Genomic DNA, 15,000 nt, shown 5'->3' on the forward strand with positions numbered 1-15,000 from the left:
CTGAGTGTACTGTGTAATATAATGTCAAACTAACAATGCAACTACATTTTTGTACAACTTCCTTGCTTTCTTTTGATGAATAGAAAGAGGAAATTGAGCTGGGACATAATGTAAAACAATATATACAAAAGTAGGAACACAAATAAGTTGTTAAAGAGTGAGATAAGAGCAGTGAGGTATTGATTTGACGTGCAGGGAAGTCACCATTAAAGATGCATGCTTTCATCATAACAATGTAACTTCTATATACATTTACATGTTTTAGTTTTTTCCATTGATAAAAACGTAACGATTTGGAAATCATCCTGAAAAACCAGTGGTTCCATGTTGTTGTGACTTTAGAGGAATAGTTTGATATTTTAGGAAATATGGTTATTGGCTTTATTGACCACACATAATTCTTCTTTCCAGTCCTGCTATAGTGCACATATCAACACCGATATGTGCCTCCACTCTCTTATCGTCTCCCTCTTTCTCTCTGTGCGCTCAAGGCTTCAGACGGATTTTACACAGGCTTCATCAAGGTCCACCTGAGGCTCAGTCGACCAGTCACAGTCCCCGATGTGGAGGCGGCGGACTCGGAGGGAGAGTCCAGGCAGACGGCTGGCCGCACTCAGGCACCGTCAGAGGGCCAGGAAGGGACGGACTGTGGGCAGAGCGAAAAGAGGACATCCTTCTACCTACCATCTGACTGTGTGAAGCAGCTCCACATCAGCTCTCTGACCACCACCAGAGAGGTCATCCAGGGCTTGCTGAAGAAGTTCATGGTGTTGGACAACCCCCGCAAGTTCGCTCTGTACAGGCAGACGCACCGCGACGGACAGGGTGAGGAAGAGACGCCCAGTTACTAGATCACCTGCAGAAGATGTGTGTAATACACAGCATTGAATGATCTTTGTGCTCCCCCCCCCCCCCCCCCCCCCCCTCCAGATCTGTTCCAGAAGCTTCCTCTGTATGAGCGTCCTCTTCTTCTGAGGTTAATAGCCGGGCCTGACCCAGATCAGCTCAGCTTTGTCCTGAAGGAAAACGAGACTGGAGAGGTGGAGGTTAGAAAACACACATATTTACCTTTATTTATCTCACATTTTTTACATGCTTTAATTGCCATGAAAGTGGAATTATACAGGCAGCTGAGGCCAATTCTTAGACAATCATATACGGCTAGTAGCGGTCTAATAATGTGTGTTTCTCATTCTCCAACAGTGGCATGCGTTCTCTGTTCCTGAGTTACAAAACTTCCTGGTAATCCTGGGGAAGGAGGAGGCGGAGCGTGTCCGGACAGTGGCGCAAAAATACGCTGCGTACCGACAGAAACTACAACAGGCCCTTCAACAACATGACCCCTGACCCCTTCACCTGTTAAACCTTACGACTTTAACCCAGGGAGAGACTGACTCTTTGAACGCCAACCCCCCTCAAGACCCGTAATCTATTCAGAGACTGGAGCCAGAGCTGATCTCGTCTCCCACCCTCCACACACATATACGCCCAAACATACAGTATATCCACACACAGATGCATTCCCTTTCTCAGGACGCATACAAGCCCCCCCCCCCCCCCCCCCCACACACCCACCCACCCAACCACCACCCACACATCCACTCCCCGAGGAGAGAATAAGGGGTTGAAAGCGACATGAAAGGCTACAGGGTGTGTGGTCAGATAGCTGACACACACAGAAAGATCACAGCAACACAAGATCTGAAACTACAACTTGAGATCTCATACGGGACTGATATGAATCGGTAGTGTTTTTAAAGATTCCCTCTTCTTCTGCTACTTCTGCTGCTGCTGCTACTGCAAGTGTTACTTATGCATGAGTGTATTTCAGCTCAGCCCCCTGCACATAGAGCTAGAAGTAAAAACAAAAGGCATGATTTCTTTTGGATGGAAGGACAATCATACTGAGGGGTCTTTTTAATTATTTTGTCTTGGAATTGATGTTTAGGGTTATCAGCTGCTGTGTTATATCTGTGCTGGAATATAAGACGTGTGGATTTGAGAGGGAGGTGTTTGGGGTCGGGGCTGGAGGCAGAAGGCTGCGTTTTGCTTTGGATGAAAGAATAGAAAGATAAGAAAGCGAGATCTATTCTCTGATTTTTCTCAGGGAGCATGCGTTGAGCAGAGAGAAAACCTAAAGGAGGCAACAAACTGAACACCCTATTTCAGCCAACTTTGTCCCAAATCCCCGCCTTTTTTTATTTGTTGCTATCATTGTATTTTCCTACTTTAGCGCCATGTGAAAAGACACCGTCGGGTGCTTCACTGACGGAGAGGTCTTCGATCAGACCCAGTTACCAATCCCCACACGCAAACCCAAACTCTTCTCAGATGATAACTGTGATTTCCTTTTACCTCCCTAAATCCCCATCCAGCCAACTTTGCATGGACAGCTGAGCGAGGCAATCCGCATATCTTTTCAGATTTTACACTTTATTTTAAAAGTGATTTTACACTGTTATTAGATGGGTTGCATTTGAATGTGAGGATTTGTTTTTTACACCAAAAGTTTTAGAGGGACAGATATATTGAGAGGATTTTAAAGGGATAAGAGACACTTAGAAGTTTATCTAACTAAAAGTGGTGTATGTAAAAAAAAAAAAAAAAAATAAACCAGCTTCTGTTTTTGCACATATAGATGCAGGTCACTGAACAGCCCACATCTCTGTGGGTGGGCATGCATTTCTGCTTCTCTTTTCTTTTCATCTCCCCACATTACACTCCAAAAAAAGAAACAAAAAGTATATATGATTCATGATAATGGCTATGATGTACCAATGACGTGTTTGCAATGCATATGTATTATGTAGACACTGGAAAAAAGAGTGACGAGGTTTAACTTTGTTGTTCTTACAATGATTATTAATATTATTTTGGTATCATTCCTACTGGTCAGTGTGTGTGTGTGTGTGTGTGCATGCACCCATCTAGGGCAGGGAGAATAATGTGAATTGTGTTTTATAATGAGTGTCTGTGTGTTCTCAGCGCTCCCTCATTGGGCCTCACTTATCAAGTATTAAAAACGCGCATTGAGTGCACATGTAATATAACACACCACAACTGCAAATTAGGTTGCTTTGGAAAAGATATTCAACATGCATGCATCATCAAATGAATGCATTGAACCACAGCATTTACTGTAATCACTTCCCACACATTATTCATCTTTTATGTAATACAATAGAAATACTGATAAATGAGGCCCGTTGTCCATAAGCACATGCTTCTCTGTTGATTATGTTTAACGCCACCACCCAAAGCCCAAGCTGTTCCTGCTGGCAGTGCCTTTTGTTTCATGTGCCCCTGTGGATCTATGTAAGGTGTGTTTCAGCGCACAGGTGCCTGAGTGTATGTGTGGGTGCTTTTGCATGTGTGCAAATCTGTGTTTCTTGGGTGGTGTTGACATTTTCCTTTCTTTCCAGCACCCTTAATACATTTGTCTATCCAACAAACCCTCTGTATGGGTCGGTGTGTGTGTGTGTGTGATTGTGGTGCGTGTTATTTATTTCATGGTCCACCTCATCCCTATGATATTATCTCAAGGATGATGAGACTTAATGCTTTTTTTCTGCAATTTATTTTGTTAAATTTGAAGAAGTGTGTGTGTATAAATATAGCAGTAGAACTGTACAGAATATCACAATGAAATAAAAAGGTCATCCCTTTATTGAACTGTTCTCGTACCCTCGTGTGTTTGGCTTCGACGTGGCTTCACTGAAGAACATACAGCAGCATATAAAACATTACTCCTCCGCATATTAAGTCTGTCTCTACGTCATGATGAGGCCCAAAATGGTTCCCTCAACCCCAACATGAGCAGAAAATCATATCATGTAGACATTTATCACATCACATGAAACATTTAGGAAGCTATAAACCATGGGGGGCGTGTCCTAGAAGAAATCCTGAAGTGATCCCTCTCAGTTGCCTCGACTGAAAAGGCTTTTTTTTTAGTTCCTTAAAACAGGGTTGGGTTTTAAAAAAGATAAAGAACCTACACTAGTTTAACTTATCTGTGTTGGTCTGTCCAGCAAAGGTTTCTTTGAGCTAGACACTTAATTCAAACCATCTAGTGAATCAATAATTAGCTGTTTATACTGCTATTATGTGCATCATCATCATCATCATAGACACTGTCACAATGCCATAAAATCTAATCCACAGACACTAAAATCTTGTGATTTTCATGGTTTTAATCGCCCGTGGATTCGATTTATGTATTCATATATCTTAATAGAGACACTAAATGCATCATTAAGTGATTCAATGATTTGAGCAGAATAGATTGTCCAGACATGCCCGAAGTAGAAAGTGCAGTAGCCAGCTTGTATTACTTTCAAACCACCAGCAGATGGCAGTATCTCATCTGAACAGCAGGTACTATCTAATTATGCAAAATATAAACTGTGTGTTTGCATGCAGATGCACTTGTGTGTGCGATTTTGTTCCCATATGTTGCGTTATGCTCGATATGATAAAACACCTTTTTTTTGTTGCAGTGACACAGTTTTTTACAATACCTTTTCCGATATATTGTGTTTACAAAGGGCATTCATTCAAAATGAGGTGTTAGACTAATAAATCCCCACAGGTGTTGGTGTCTGTCACAGGCTCTGAGACCAAATACAGCCACAACCCACAACCCCCACAAGGACCTATAGGTAGCTTTGCACCTGGTCCACTCCCCTGCTGTGCTCGTAAATTCACTGGCTGTGATTAGAGTGTCGGTTCATTCACACACTTACACCTTGAACCCTTTCGAGAAGAAAGTGCAGTAAGCAAATCAAGTTATAGCCACCGTCACCCTACTCTCACTATACACCACCATCTAAGAATAATCAGCAGGGTCAAGCTGGCCTTAAGGGCCACCTAAAACTGTGTCAGTGTGCTTATTTATGGCAGCAAATATAGACAGACCCCTCTTCTCACCTCTGAGAAAGAGCTACGATTAGCATGACCCTCTGCCAAGCATGTATCACTGTCTGAATTTAGACTGTTCCCCTTCTCATGCCGGCCCGGTCTCACTCCGTCTGTCCTCTGCCCTGCCCCTAACTATATCTATCCCTGTATAGATCTCCATACCGTATCCAGTTTCAGTCCACGTTTTAGCTTTCCCGACAGACATCAATGTGTAGGCCTAAGGAGAGGTCCTGTTTGGTCTATAAAAAGTAGAAAATAAAATGTGAAAAATGGCCATCACAATCCTTTAAAAGGCCAAGCTGACGTCTTACAATAGCCGGTTTCTTCTGACTGACACTTCAAAAAGAACCACCAAGAAGTCAGAACCACTTTTACTCAAAAAGGACTTTTCTGTTGATCAACTAATTGATACACGTGATTGGGTAAAATGATTGGCACATGCACAAACATTTGGTACCGCTTTGTAACAGGTTTATTAGTTGTAACAAAAGGCCTTATTAGTGGTAATAAACAATGTACTAATGCTTTACAGAACAGTGGGCCTTGATAAAAGCAACTCTTTATAAATAATTTGTCTTTTTATCTTTACGATTCATAGGGTGCCAATGCATTGAATGACCTCTGACCTTTTAAAAAAATGATGCAGAGCTTAAACTTAGACCAATCAATTAACAAATGATTACACTTACACCCACAGTTTTGGATTATTGTTATAACTACTCTCTAGTGATGACTTGTCACCATTTATAACCGCAGACTGAATGCTAATTACCCTATACTAATGATCTATAGCTATATATTTGATGTGTATAACCACATACATAACTGAATACGTGATCAGGTATTATTACCCCTTTATCAATTACTTCACTTGAATGACAAGAAAAAGTATTTGCTTGAGCGCACTCCACCATCAGCTCCTCTGCAGAGCTCCAGGTGGCCGCTGCGGGGCGCCCTTCTGCTGGCTGTCTGGAGTGCTAAGCACCGCCCCTCTGCTGGCTGTCTGGATGCTAAGCACCGCCCCGCTCCCTCCCTGTTTGCCTGCTGACTCCGGGCTCACTGAAGACGCCCTTAGCAACAACACACGGCTGCGTCGAATAAGACACTTCTACCAACCGGAGAAGACGGATTAAACACCGCCGCTTTATCGCACCAAGTACAGGCGAAGCTTTTTCTGCGACGGCGATGCTCCGGTTGTCTCTACAGCTAACATGGGGCTCGAGTACAGCTAGCTCGCTAGTAGCCTGTTGTGGCTAGCCATCCCCGAAGGCGAGCGAAGCTGTTCCCGAAGGAGGACACAATCGTGGGGGGTTCAACCGAGTGGTAGCATCGCAGCTTTGCTAACGACAAAAGTCTAGCTAACCGGGAATAAGCACGGGAATGGTGCTCGGGATCGACTCACTGTACCGACAGAGAAAGGCGAGGGGCGCGTGGGTCAGACCACCGAGCTGTGATATTTGGACTCAAACGGTTTTTAACAGAGGGGACGGCTCTCGCGCGGACGAGTGTTTTTGTGACTGTGCGAGCTAGCTGGCAGAGCTAGCCGAGAGAAACGACCCCCACAGGTTTTTAAACTGCAGCCGAGGCTAATGTTAGCAGCACGCTGAATACACACCTCTGGTTTTAGTAAGACAAGGAGAAAACACAGTTAATGCCCAGACGAAAGCTCGCTAACCCCCAAAGAGTAAATAACCCCGAGTTATTTAATTTAAAGCACAAGTCAAGGGGTCTTTGGACGTATTAGCAAACACTAAACCGATTAACGGCAAAGTCATAAATGCTTTTAGTTAACTTTGCTTCGTGACTCCAGATTTTAATCTCTGTTTTTCCACTTTTTTTTTTGTTATTCGGGATTTTTTTTCTTCACTTCGGATGCTGGCATCACATATTAATTGCAATCATGATGATAATAAGCAGAAAACCAGAGGGCCCAATTGCAACAGGTAACGTTACCCTCAACAGAGTGCTGCAGTGTTTGTTTGTGCCCTTTGTTTCCTAACTGTTGTCCACGTCTTGTTTAATGTCGGAGGTAAAGGGATTTAAACCGTTAGCTGCCAGCATGATGGTAGTTTCAACCTCGAGCTACTCTTGTTGGCATTTACAGAAATACCTTGTGCCTAAAATGACTTTGATTGACAGAGAACGGACAGATGTAGCTTTCACAAGAGGCGGGTTGTAAACATGTTTTCTTTTGATTTGCAACTCTGTCTCGATCACAAGACTCGTATGTGAGTTTTTTGGAAGACGGACCCAGGAAGCGCTGCTTGTTTTTCCAGTCGTCCTGCTCGTAAGCATTCATTATCTTATCAATGTTTTTATAAGCCTTGATTATGTCGGCTACTTTTTAAGTTGAGCCAAGGCCGTCATCGTTGTACTTATTTTATATGTATATGTATATGGGCCCTGACCTCAGCTCTCTGTGTGTGTGGGGTAGTAATGTTAGCCATTTGTAGAAATGGCTAACATTACCCCCCCCCCCCCCCCGTGTGTGTGTCTTATGACACATGATCTACTGTATGCCTGCTTGCTTGAACCTTGTTCTCTAGCCTTTGCTGTGCAGCAGTTGGTTTTCTCAGTGTGGGCAGCCCACCGCCAGCTGGACATAGTAGGCTGGATGTTTGGTTACATAGAAGTTTAGGCTCTGTTAGATTATTTTTTTTTGGTTCCCCCTTAAAAAGTGATATGGTGTGTGTAGCACTAATGCCTCTGATTGCTGGGCTGTGCAGGTCTAATGCACCTGTATCCAGGCAGCAGGTCTAATCTGTCTGTTGACGAGCTCACGCGAGGGACCGGGGCTCTGACGCACCTGCACACTCTCAGGGGCTCGTCAGAGAGAGCACCAACCCTACCACTGTTGGCCTTTTTGCTAATGAGCTCATTCAACACAATAGCACTGTAAATGGCTTACTCTAACAGCATTACTTCTGTTGCAGTGGCAACTTGTGGGCTAAACGGCCGGTGAGACGAACAGCCGGCTGATGGAGGTTTGTCATTTGAGTAACTGGCTTCCTCCCACAGTCCCAAATGCTCCCCCCCTCCCCTCGTCCATCTAGTCGGTGTCATCTCACATTAGTGTGCTTGGCACGGTGCCACAGGTGAGCTCCCGCACACACACGGCGCCATTGAACGACAAGCACCCGCATCCTTCCATACGGGCCCTGTTTCTGAGCACACCTGGTGTGTGTGTGTGTGTGTGCACTGCATGACTCGGCCCGAACGGACAGATGGACAGACGGAAAGATGCTGTCGTCACACCGGCATCTGTTACCCCTATTAGGCCAATAATACCACTTGCAGCGCTAGCGATCTGGGACCCTAAGCCCCATCTAAGCTGGTCAGGTCGGATCTCTGGCCTGGGATACAATGTATTGGGAACAATAGATACAATGGACGTGTCTTGCTAATAATGGCCCTTTCACTGTAAATGTGGGTTAGGATGTGGTGGCAGACAATGTGCATTCCTACTGGGTTACAGAGACCACGTTCGTGGGATCTGTCCTGCTGAGGTTAGCTCCTGGGATTTGTTGGGCCACGCCAAATCATTAGTTGTCGTCTCAAGTTAGTCGTTGGAACTGGTAGGTTGATGGAATCATTTATTGGTTTGAGCTAACAGGGGATTGTCTGCCTCTGGAGATTAGATTGCGTTCTGTCGACGTTGCCTCTGAACGTCACCCTCGGCCTTTATCCCCGAGTGCGTCTGTGTGGCGGACTTTGATGATTCCGCGTTGTCACACTGATTTGTTTGTTTACCTCTGTTCCTTCAGCTCGCCATGGTGATGGTCTGTATGACTCGTACATGAGGACAGACCACATCCTTAAAGACGAAGCGGATACAAACAGTCCGTCTGGGCTGCCCCCTATGCCCAAACACACAGTAAGTACACACACACACACACACACACACACACACACACACACACACACACACACACAGTCGACAAGCCCTATATCCTGTGCCGGAGCATTCTCTGTCTCCAGACATCCTGTTCCTCGGAGAGATATTCCCCACTCAGCCATGTTCCCGTTCATCCCACTTACATGGCTCCTTTTCCCCTCAGTCTTGATTTGCAGGCTTATCTTTTTTTATCTCCAATTTGTGTAATTCAGTGTTTATACCCGTCAATGAGAGTAATATTGATTGACTGCCCGAGGGGATACGAGGCCGCGTGTTACAGGGGGCCGTGTCAGATTAGCTGAAGGGAAGTAGCCATTTTGTGTCTCCAGCTAAAGCAAATGCTGAGATCCAACAGCAACTACCAAATGTGAACATTTGTGGTTTGAATGTGCAGTTCACAGGATGCAAATTTAGCAAAAACACAATATATTGACATGCTGTAATATATCTGTGCGGGACAGTGTAGTGATGCATATTTATAGGTATACCAGTAACTCCCATCAGTAAGATTCTGGTCATTAGATTTTGAATTAAGTTTTTGTTTTTCTTCTTTTTTTTAAAATTATATCTTTGAATAGCATTTGGACTCTGGTCATACAAAATAGGCATATCTAAGACATCCCTGGTATCTACATGTAATTTGAACATGTTTTACATCAATATATTTAGCAACACTTAAAAGATATCCTAGCTGGATTCCTTTCCGCTATGTTTGCCTCTCTGAAAAGACCCTTTGGCAGAAAATGCACACGCACATGCAATACTACTCCATCGACCTCACACACCAGCAGAAGAGAAAAGGGTTGGTTTAATATATTGTTATGGTTTATTGGGCTTGAAAATGTGACCCACAAACAAAATCACCAATCAACATGTCTCTCCCCCCCCCCCGTCCCCCCCGTCCTCCCCTGCTTCTCTCTCGTGTAAGCCTGTCTCTGTGGCCTGCACAGAGGTGCGGCCTAGTTTCTCTCTCTCTCCTAGCCTCGTCCTTCTTCCTTTGTATTTTCTGTCACGCTCACAGAGGTAATACCCTCTGTAAAATGTGACCGACGGCGGCTCGCCCCAGTTCAGCTCGTTGTGCTCGGAGTGGCCTCGTGCTCTATTAAAGTAATGAACCGGATGCCATCCCCGGTCTTTTGTCAGAGGAAGGGTCAGACCAATAACATACATTGTAGTAGCAGCTCCGGGTTGAGAAAAGCACACCGAGGTGTTTCTCCGCACAGAGATTAGCTCTCCTCCATCTGTTGCACCGTGCAGATTTGCACACAGAGGACTCTCCTCCCGCAGTACGACTCCATGCTAAAGAAGATTCACGCTCTAACGGCGGCTTTCATTTCCACCACTGGTCACTTTTCAAAATGCTTTTTTTTCCTAATTGGGCCCCCCCCCCCCCCCCCCCTGCCCGGTCAATCAATAATCCATCACAGTAGAAAGCTTTGATTTTTGTGTGTGTCTGGGTGACGGGGCTCGATCGATGACATTCCCTGTTTTTGTAGTACAGCTTTCGGACAACAGCTGCGTGGGATCCTGGGTCAGCAGTGGGGCTGTTGTAATATGTTAAGACCATATGGTTACATGTATGGAAACTGCATTCCAGCTCTATTTTAGGGCTCAAACATACAACACAAACACACTCTGAGCTCAGCCCTCTCAACTTGAATATGTCAACACCTACTTTTAAAGTGTGTTTCCTCGTTGTCTTTATCGGCGGACGCGGTTTCAGCCGTGGACCTGCTCAGCTGCGTGTACAAGCCGAAGCCACGAGCTCCACGGTACAGCAATCTAATGGGAGAAAAGAAAACAGTCCAAAAATGTCCCGTCCCGCAGATGGGTGAACCCACACTGCCATCAAAAAGAGGAGAGTTCATGTAAAATAGAGAGAGCTAGAGCCTCTCAGTGTGTCTGTATATAGGAAGACCACGCTGAGTTTGTCGGTGTGTCTTATTAACTGCTTCTACAGTTTAGGGGTATAATCTAACTTTAATGACTGTCATTTCCCTTGAGCTCCATCATTTTGCGGAGGGTTCTTTCCGCTGGTGAGAGAGGGAGAGACGGATAGCGAGGAGGGAGGAATTCCTGGGGTTGCTGAAACAAACAGGCGAGAGTCAGACTCAAGCTTTTTTGAAACTCTTCTAACCTTTCAGGACGTCCCAGAAAGGATTGCAAAATGTAAATGTCCCCATCACTCAATTAAAACTTAATTGCTTTTGTTTTGTGCCCTGTGTAGTCATTTTGAACCCCAATCAAAATATGCAAATCCTTTTAGAAGAAGCTAAAAGCAAGACTTTACAAATTGAAAGATTATTGCAATGCTGAGCCAAAGATTGCCTGAACCTTTTACCTCAGTGCTAACAGCTTGCAAACCAACAAATAGGCGTGTGTTCATTTTGCATGAGTTACTAGCACACTGACTCTAGTTTTGTTTTTCTGTCGTCACTCTTCTTTGCTTGCAAAACAAGCCTCAAAGACTCATTAACTCTATTTGGGTGTTATTTATTTAATATTAACATGATTCAGGCCAACAAAAACATATTGTGTGCGTGACTACAGTATCTTCTGTTGCCTCTCAGTTGAGATCTTGCGGGCTACATGTGTCACTAGTCTGTAGATGGACAAAAACACTTTTCACTCTATGGAATACATTCACACAACACGTCTCCTACACAATGAAGTACAACGTGTACACTCTGTTCGTAGACTGAATAAGCTACAGTGGAGAATTTACCAAAAGGATTTTCTAACGGCTTTCTTTTTGTCCATTGTCTTTCTCCAACAGGTCGTCAGTAACAAGACCGTAATGAGGGATCAGGTCACCGTGCGAGGTGGTCAGCTGAAGGTGAAGTACCTGTACGAAGACTCCACCAACAACCGAAAGATCAACGCCATAACCACAGGAGCCCCTCACAACAGTGGGACCACAGGTCTGACGCCCACTAAAGCTGCCCCGGTCTCCAGCCTGTCCAAGGAGCACAGTGCAGACAGGTGAGACGGATCCAAACACAAAGGCACCAAAAAACCTCTCGCAAAGCATGTTAATGCGGCTAAAGACACATTTAACAGCAGGAGGGCACCACTACAGTCGTTCAACTCTGTGTTTCTGTCATGCTTGTCTGACGCAGCACTGAATCCAGTAAGGGCTCCGCTGAGTGCTCCGGGCCGAATGGAGTCGGAAGTGGAGGGAACAGTGGGAAGCTGTGTGGCCCTCTCACTCCGGACCAGGCTCTGAGACTGTACCGCTCTCAACTGACCACCCTGGAGCAGACGGAGATCCACTCCTACCCAGACATCTTCTTCGTGGGACCCAATGCCAAGAAGAGGCCCGCAGTCGCCGGAGGCACCAACAACTGTGGCTACGACGACGAGCAGGGTGGATACATTCATGTCGCCCACGACCACCTGGCTTACCGCTACGAGTTCCTCAAGGTCAGACACTGATATAAGTGTTTGTAGGCTGTCACGGTCGAGTGTCTGGGAAACTAATAACGTCGTCTCTCACTAATGTTTAGCTAACCCAGTATTTCTCTCTCTCGCCCCCCTTCAGATCATTGGTAAAGGCAGCTTTGGCCAGGTGGCTAAGGTGTACGATCACAAACTGCAGCAGCACCTGGCTCTCAAGATGGTGCGCAACGAGAAGCGCTTCCACCGGCAGGCGCAGGAGGAGATCCGCATCCTGGAGCACCTGCGCAAGCAGGACCGCAACGGCACGATGAACGTCGTGCACATGCTGGAGAACTTCACCTTTCGCAACCACATCTGCATGACCTTCGAGCTGCTGAGCATGAACTTGTACGAGCTCATCAAGCGCAACAAGTTCCAGGGCTTCAGCCTGCCGCTGGTCAGGAAGTTTGCACACTCCATCCTGCAGTGCCTGGAGGCCCTGAGCAAGCACCGGATCATCCACTGTGATCTCAAGCCAGAGAACATCCTGCTCAAGCAGCAGGGACGCAGCGGCATCAAGGTAAGACGCCTGATACATGCAGGGGGGGGGCAGTGAAGACCGATGACAGGATTTCTACATTGATCCTTTTTCCTCTCTTCTCTCTGCCAGGTGATTGACTTTGGCTCCAGCTGTTTCGAGCACCAGCGGGTGTACACGTACATCCAGTCCCGTTTCTACCGAGCTCCAGAGGTGATCCTCGGTTCCCGCTACGGCCTTCCCATCGACATGTGGAGCTTCGGCTGCATACTGGCCGAGCTGCTGACCGGCTACCCGCTGTTCCCCGGCGAGGACGAGGGCGACCAGCTGGCCTGCGTCATGGAGCTGCTGGGCATGCCCCCGCAGAAGGTCCTGGAGCAGGCCAAACGGGCAAAGAACTTCATCAACTCCAAGGGCCACCCTCGCTACTGCGGAGCCAACACCTTGCCCACGGGGGCCACTGTGCTCACGGGCTCTCGCTCTCGCCGCGGCAAGATGAGAGGCCCCCCGGGTAGCAAGGAGTGGAGCGCTGCGCTCAAGGGCTGCGAGGACCCCACCTTTACTGACTTCATAAAGAAGTGTTTGGACTGGGACCCCTCGTCTCGTCTCACGCCGATCCAGGCCCTCAGACACCCGTGGCTGTATCGGCGTCTACCCAAACCTGTACTGGGGGCCGAGAAGAGCCTAGGGGCCCCTGTGAAAAGGCTCCCCGAGCACCACAGCACCTCCTTCCCCTCGCTCCTGGCCAAAGGAGGGCCCGGCTTAGGTGGCGCAGCCGTCAACAACAAACTGAGGAGCAACATGATCGGAGACTCGGTGGAGGCCATACCTCTTCGCACAGTCCTACCCAAACTTGTCTCCTAGAGAGAGAGCCCCGTGATCTCCTCTCTTCCTCCTCTGCACTCCTCAGGAGGAGTCAGAGCCCAGGACAAAGTGGAGACTAGCTCTCGTTTGGTTGTTCTTTTTATTTGTTTTCTACTGAGAGGTGTCGACACCCCCAGTTCCTGGTTTTAATATTAGCTGAACAGAGAGAAAGAGAGACAATAAAAGAAACACAGTTTTTATATAGAGAACTTCCTTGAGCGGCTGTGGAGTTTGTGTATACAGCCATCGATGAGGTTTGATTCTAAGACGATGCTTTTTAAAAACTTTCTGGTATGAGTGGACGGCGTCGTAAAAATGAGCAAATGTTTTTAAACCTGCGTGTGTTCTCAACGTAAGTGGAGTGTTTTGGTAAGTCGCACTCAAAGCACAGCTGCACTCTCGCCTCACGTCACACTCTTAACACTCGGAGGACGCCTCCCTTTCTTGGCGGGCGTTTCTTTGAGTGAAACTTGAAAAGGGCTACAAAGATTACTCTTATCACTTTAGAGTTGGCAAAGCAAAGATTTGTTCAGCACAACGTGATTGACAAGAACAAACAGAATCAAGCGGTAGTGTAGTGCCCCGCACACACTGAAACAGTTCTCCCTCGTAGATACAACAGCAACGCCTTCACACAGGGAACGAGGGATTGGCATTATGTAGTGAAGAATTCGGAAACCGTTTTCTAGCAATAAGTCTTCACTTCGTTGTCTTTTTCTAGTGACGCTCTCTTTCTGCCTTTTTTTTTTTTGTCTGATCCCTGGTGCTTGCATGTCGGCTCGATCTGTGATGTTTGTCTGTGCGTGTGCTTTAGCTTCGTGGTGCTCTGTGGGAGGCACATTGAGAGGGCGTCGGGCAACCTATTTACAGCCCCGTCGTCCTCACAGCGAAACGTCTGGGGGGTGAGGAGACCGTAGCTCAAACTCAAAACTGTCACAAAGGTATCGCCGTCACACTGGTCACTTCACACACTCAGCCGGCCTTGTGAGTCTGGCTCACATAAACTGATCTATATTAAAGAGAGAGAGAGAGAGAGAGAGAAGGAGAGCTGCAACTCATTGCACATACTCACCTTCGAGGTGGAAAGTTAAAAGTTTGTATCAATGTCACCTAATTGAATTATTCCTAATGGAGCAATTGTGCAAGGTGAGATAGATCATGGGATAAGAAGAAGAGCGGTATGTTTAATATGAGCCAAGCTGTGTTTTTTAATTTTCTTTTAATTTCAGGGGGTGTTGTGGAGGAGTCGGGCCAGTGACGAAGGAGTGTTTTTATGGTACTGAAGGAAGAAGCGTTTCTCAGGGAGACACACTTGATACATCCCGTAATTGTATTTACTATGTTCCACTTACAGTCCCGACCGCGGGTGAGCATGCGTGTAGTTCTGTCCATTGAGATCAAGAGA

General features: G+C 46.3%; 2 protein-coding genes across 2 annotated transcripts in view; both read left to right on the top strand.

Moving 5' to 3' along the window:
• Positions 1–3,672, top strand: part of rassf5 (Ras association domain family member 5) — a 9,702-nt gene extending 6,030 nt beyond the window's left edge. The window contains exons 3-5 of the mRNA XM_076096066.1: positions 492–825; positions 931–1,046; positions 1,204–3,672. Of these exons, the coding sequence (XP_075952181.1) occupies positions 492–825; positions 931–1,046; positions 1,204–1,347 (594 nt within the window). The 3' untranslated portion in view covers positions 1,348–3,672. The remainder of the gene's footprint in view (positions 1–491; positions 826–930; positions 1,047–1,203) is intronic.
• Positions 3,673–5,961: 2,289 nt separating this feature from the next.
• dyrk3 (dual specificity tyrosine phosphorylation regulated kinase 3) overlaps positions 5,962–15,000 on the top strand; it is a 9,613-nt gene continuing 574 nt past the window's right edge. Inside the window, exons 1-6 of the mRNA XM_076095921.1 lie at positions 5,962–6,863; positions 8,685–8,794; positions 11,592–11,797; positions 11,935–12,238; positions 12,357–12,773; positions 12,864–15,000. The exon at positions 12,864–15,000 is cut by the window's right edge and continues 574 nt beyond it. Of these exons, the coding sequence (XP_075952036.1) occupies positions 6,821–6,863; positions 8,685–8,794; positions 11,592–11,797; positions 11,935–12,238; positions 12,357–12,773; positions 12,864–13,595 (1,812 nt within the window). The 5' untranslated portion in view covers positions 5,962–6,820 and the 3' untranslated portion in view covers positions 13,596–15,000. The remainder of the gene's footprint in view (positions 6,864–8,684; positions 8,795–11,591; positions 11,798–11,934; positions 12,239–12,356; positions 12,774–12,863) is intronic.

Source organism: Anarhichas minor, unplaced genomic scaffold (assembly GCF_050575085.1).
Source record: "Anarhichas minor isolate MPS153535 unplaced genomic scaffold, ASM5057508v1 ptg000021l, whole genome shotgun sequence".
In the NCBI taxonomy this organism is placed as follows: domain Eukaryota; kingdom Metazoa; phylum Chordata; class Actinopteri; order Perciformes; family Anarhichadidae; genus Anarhichas; species Anarhichas minor.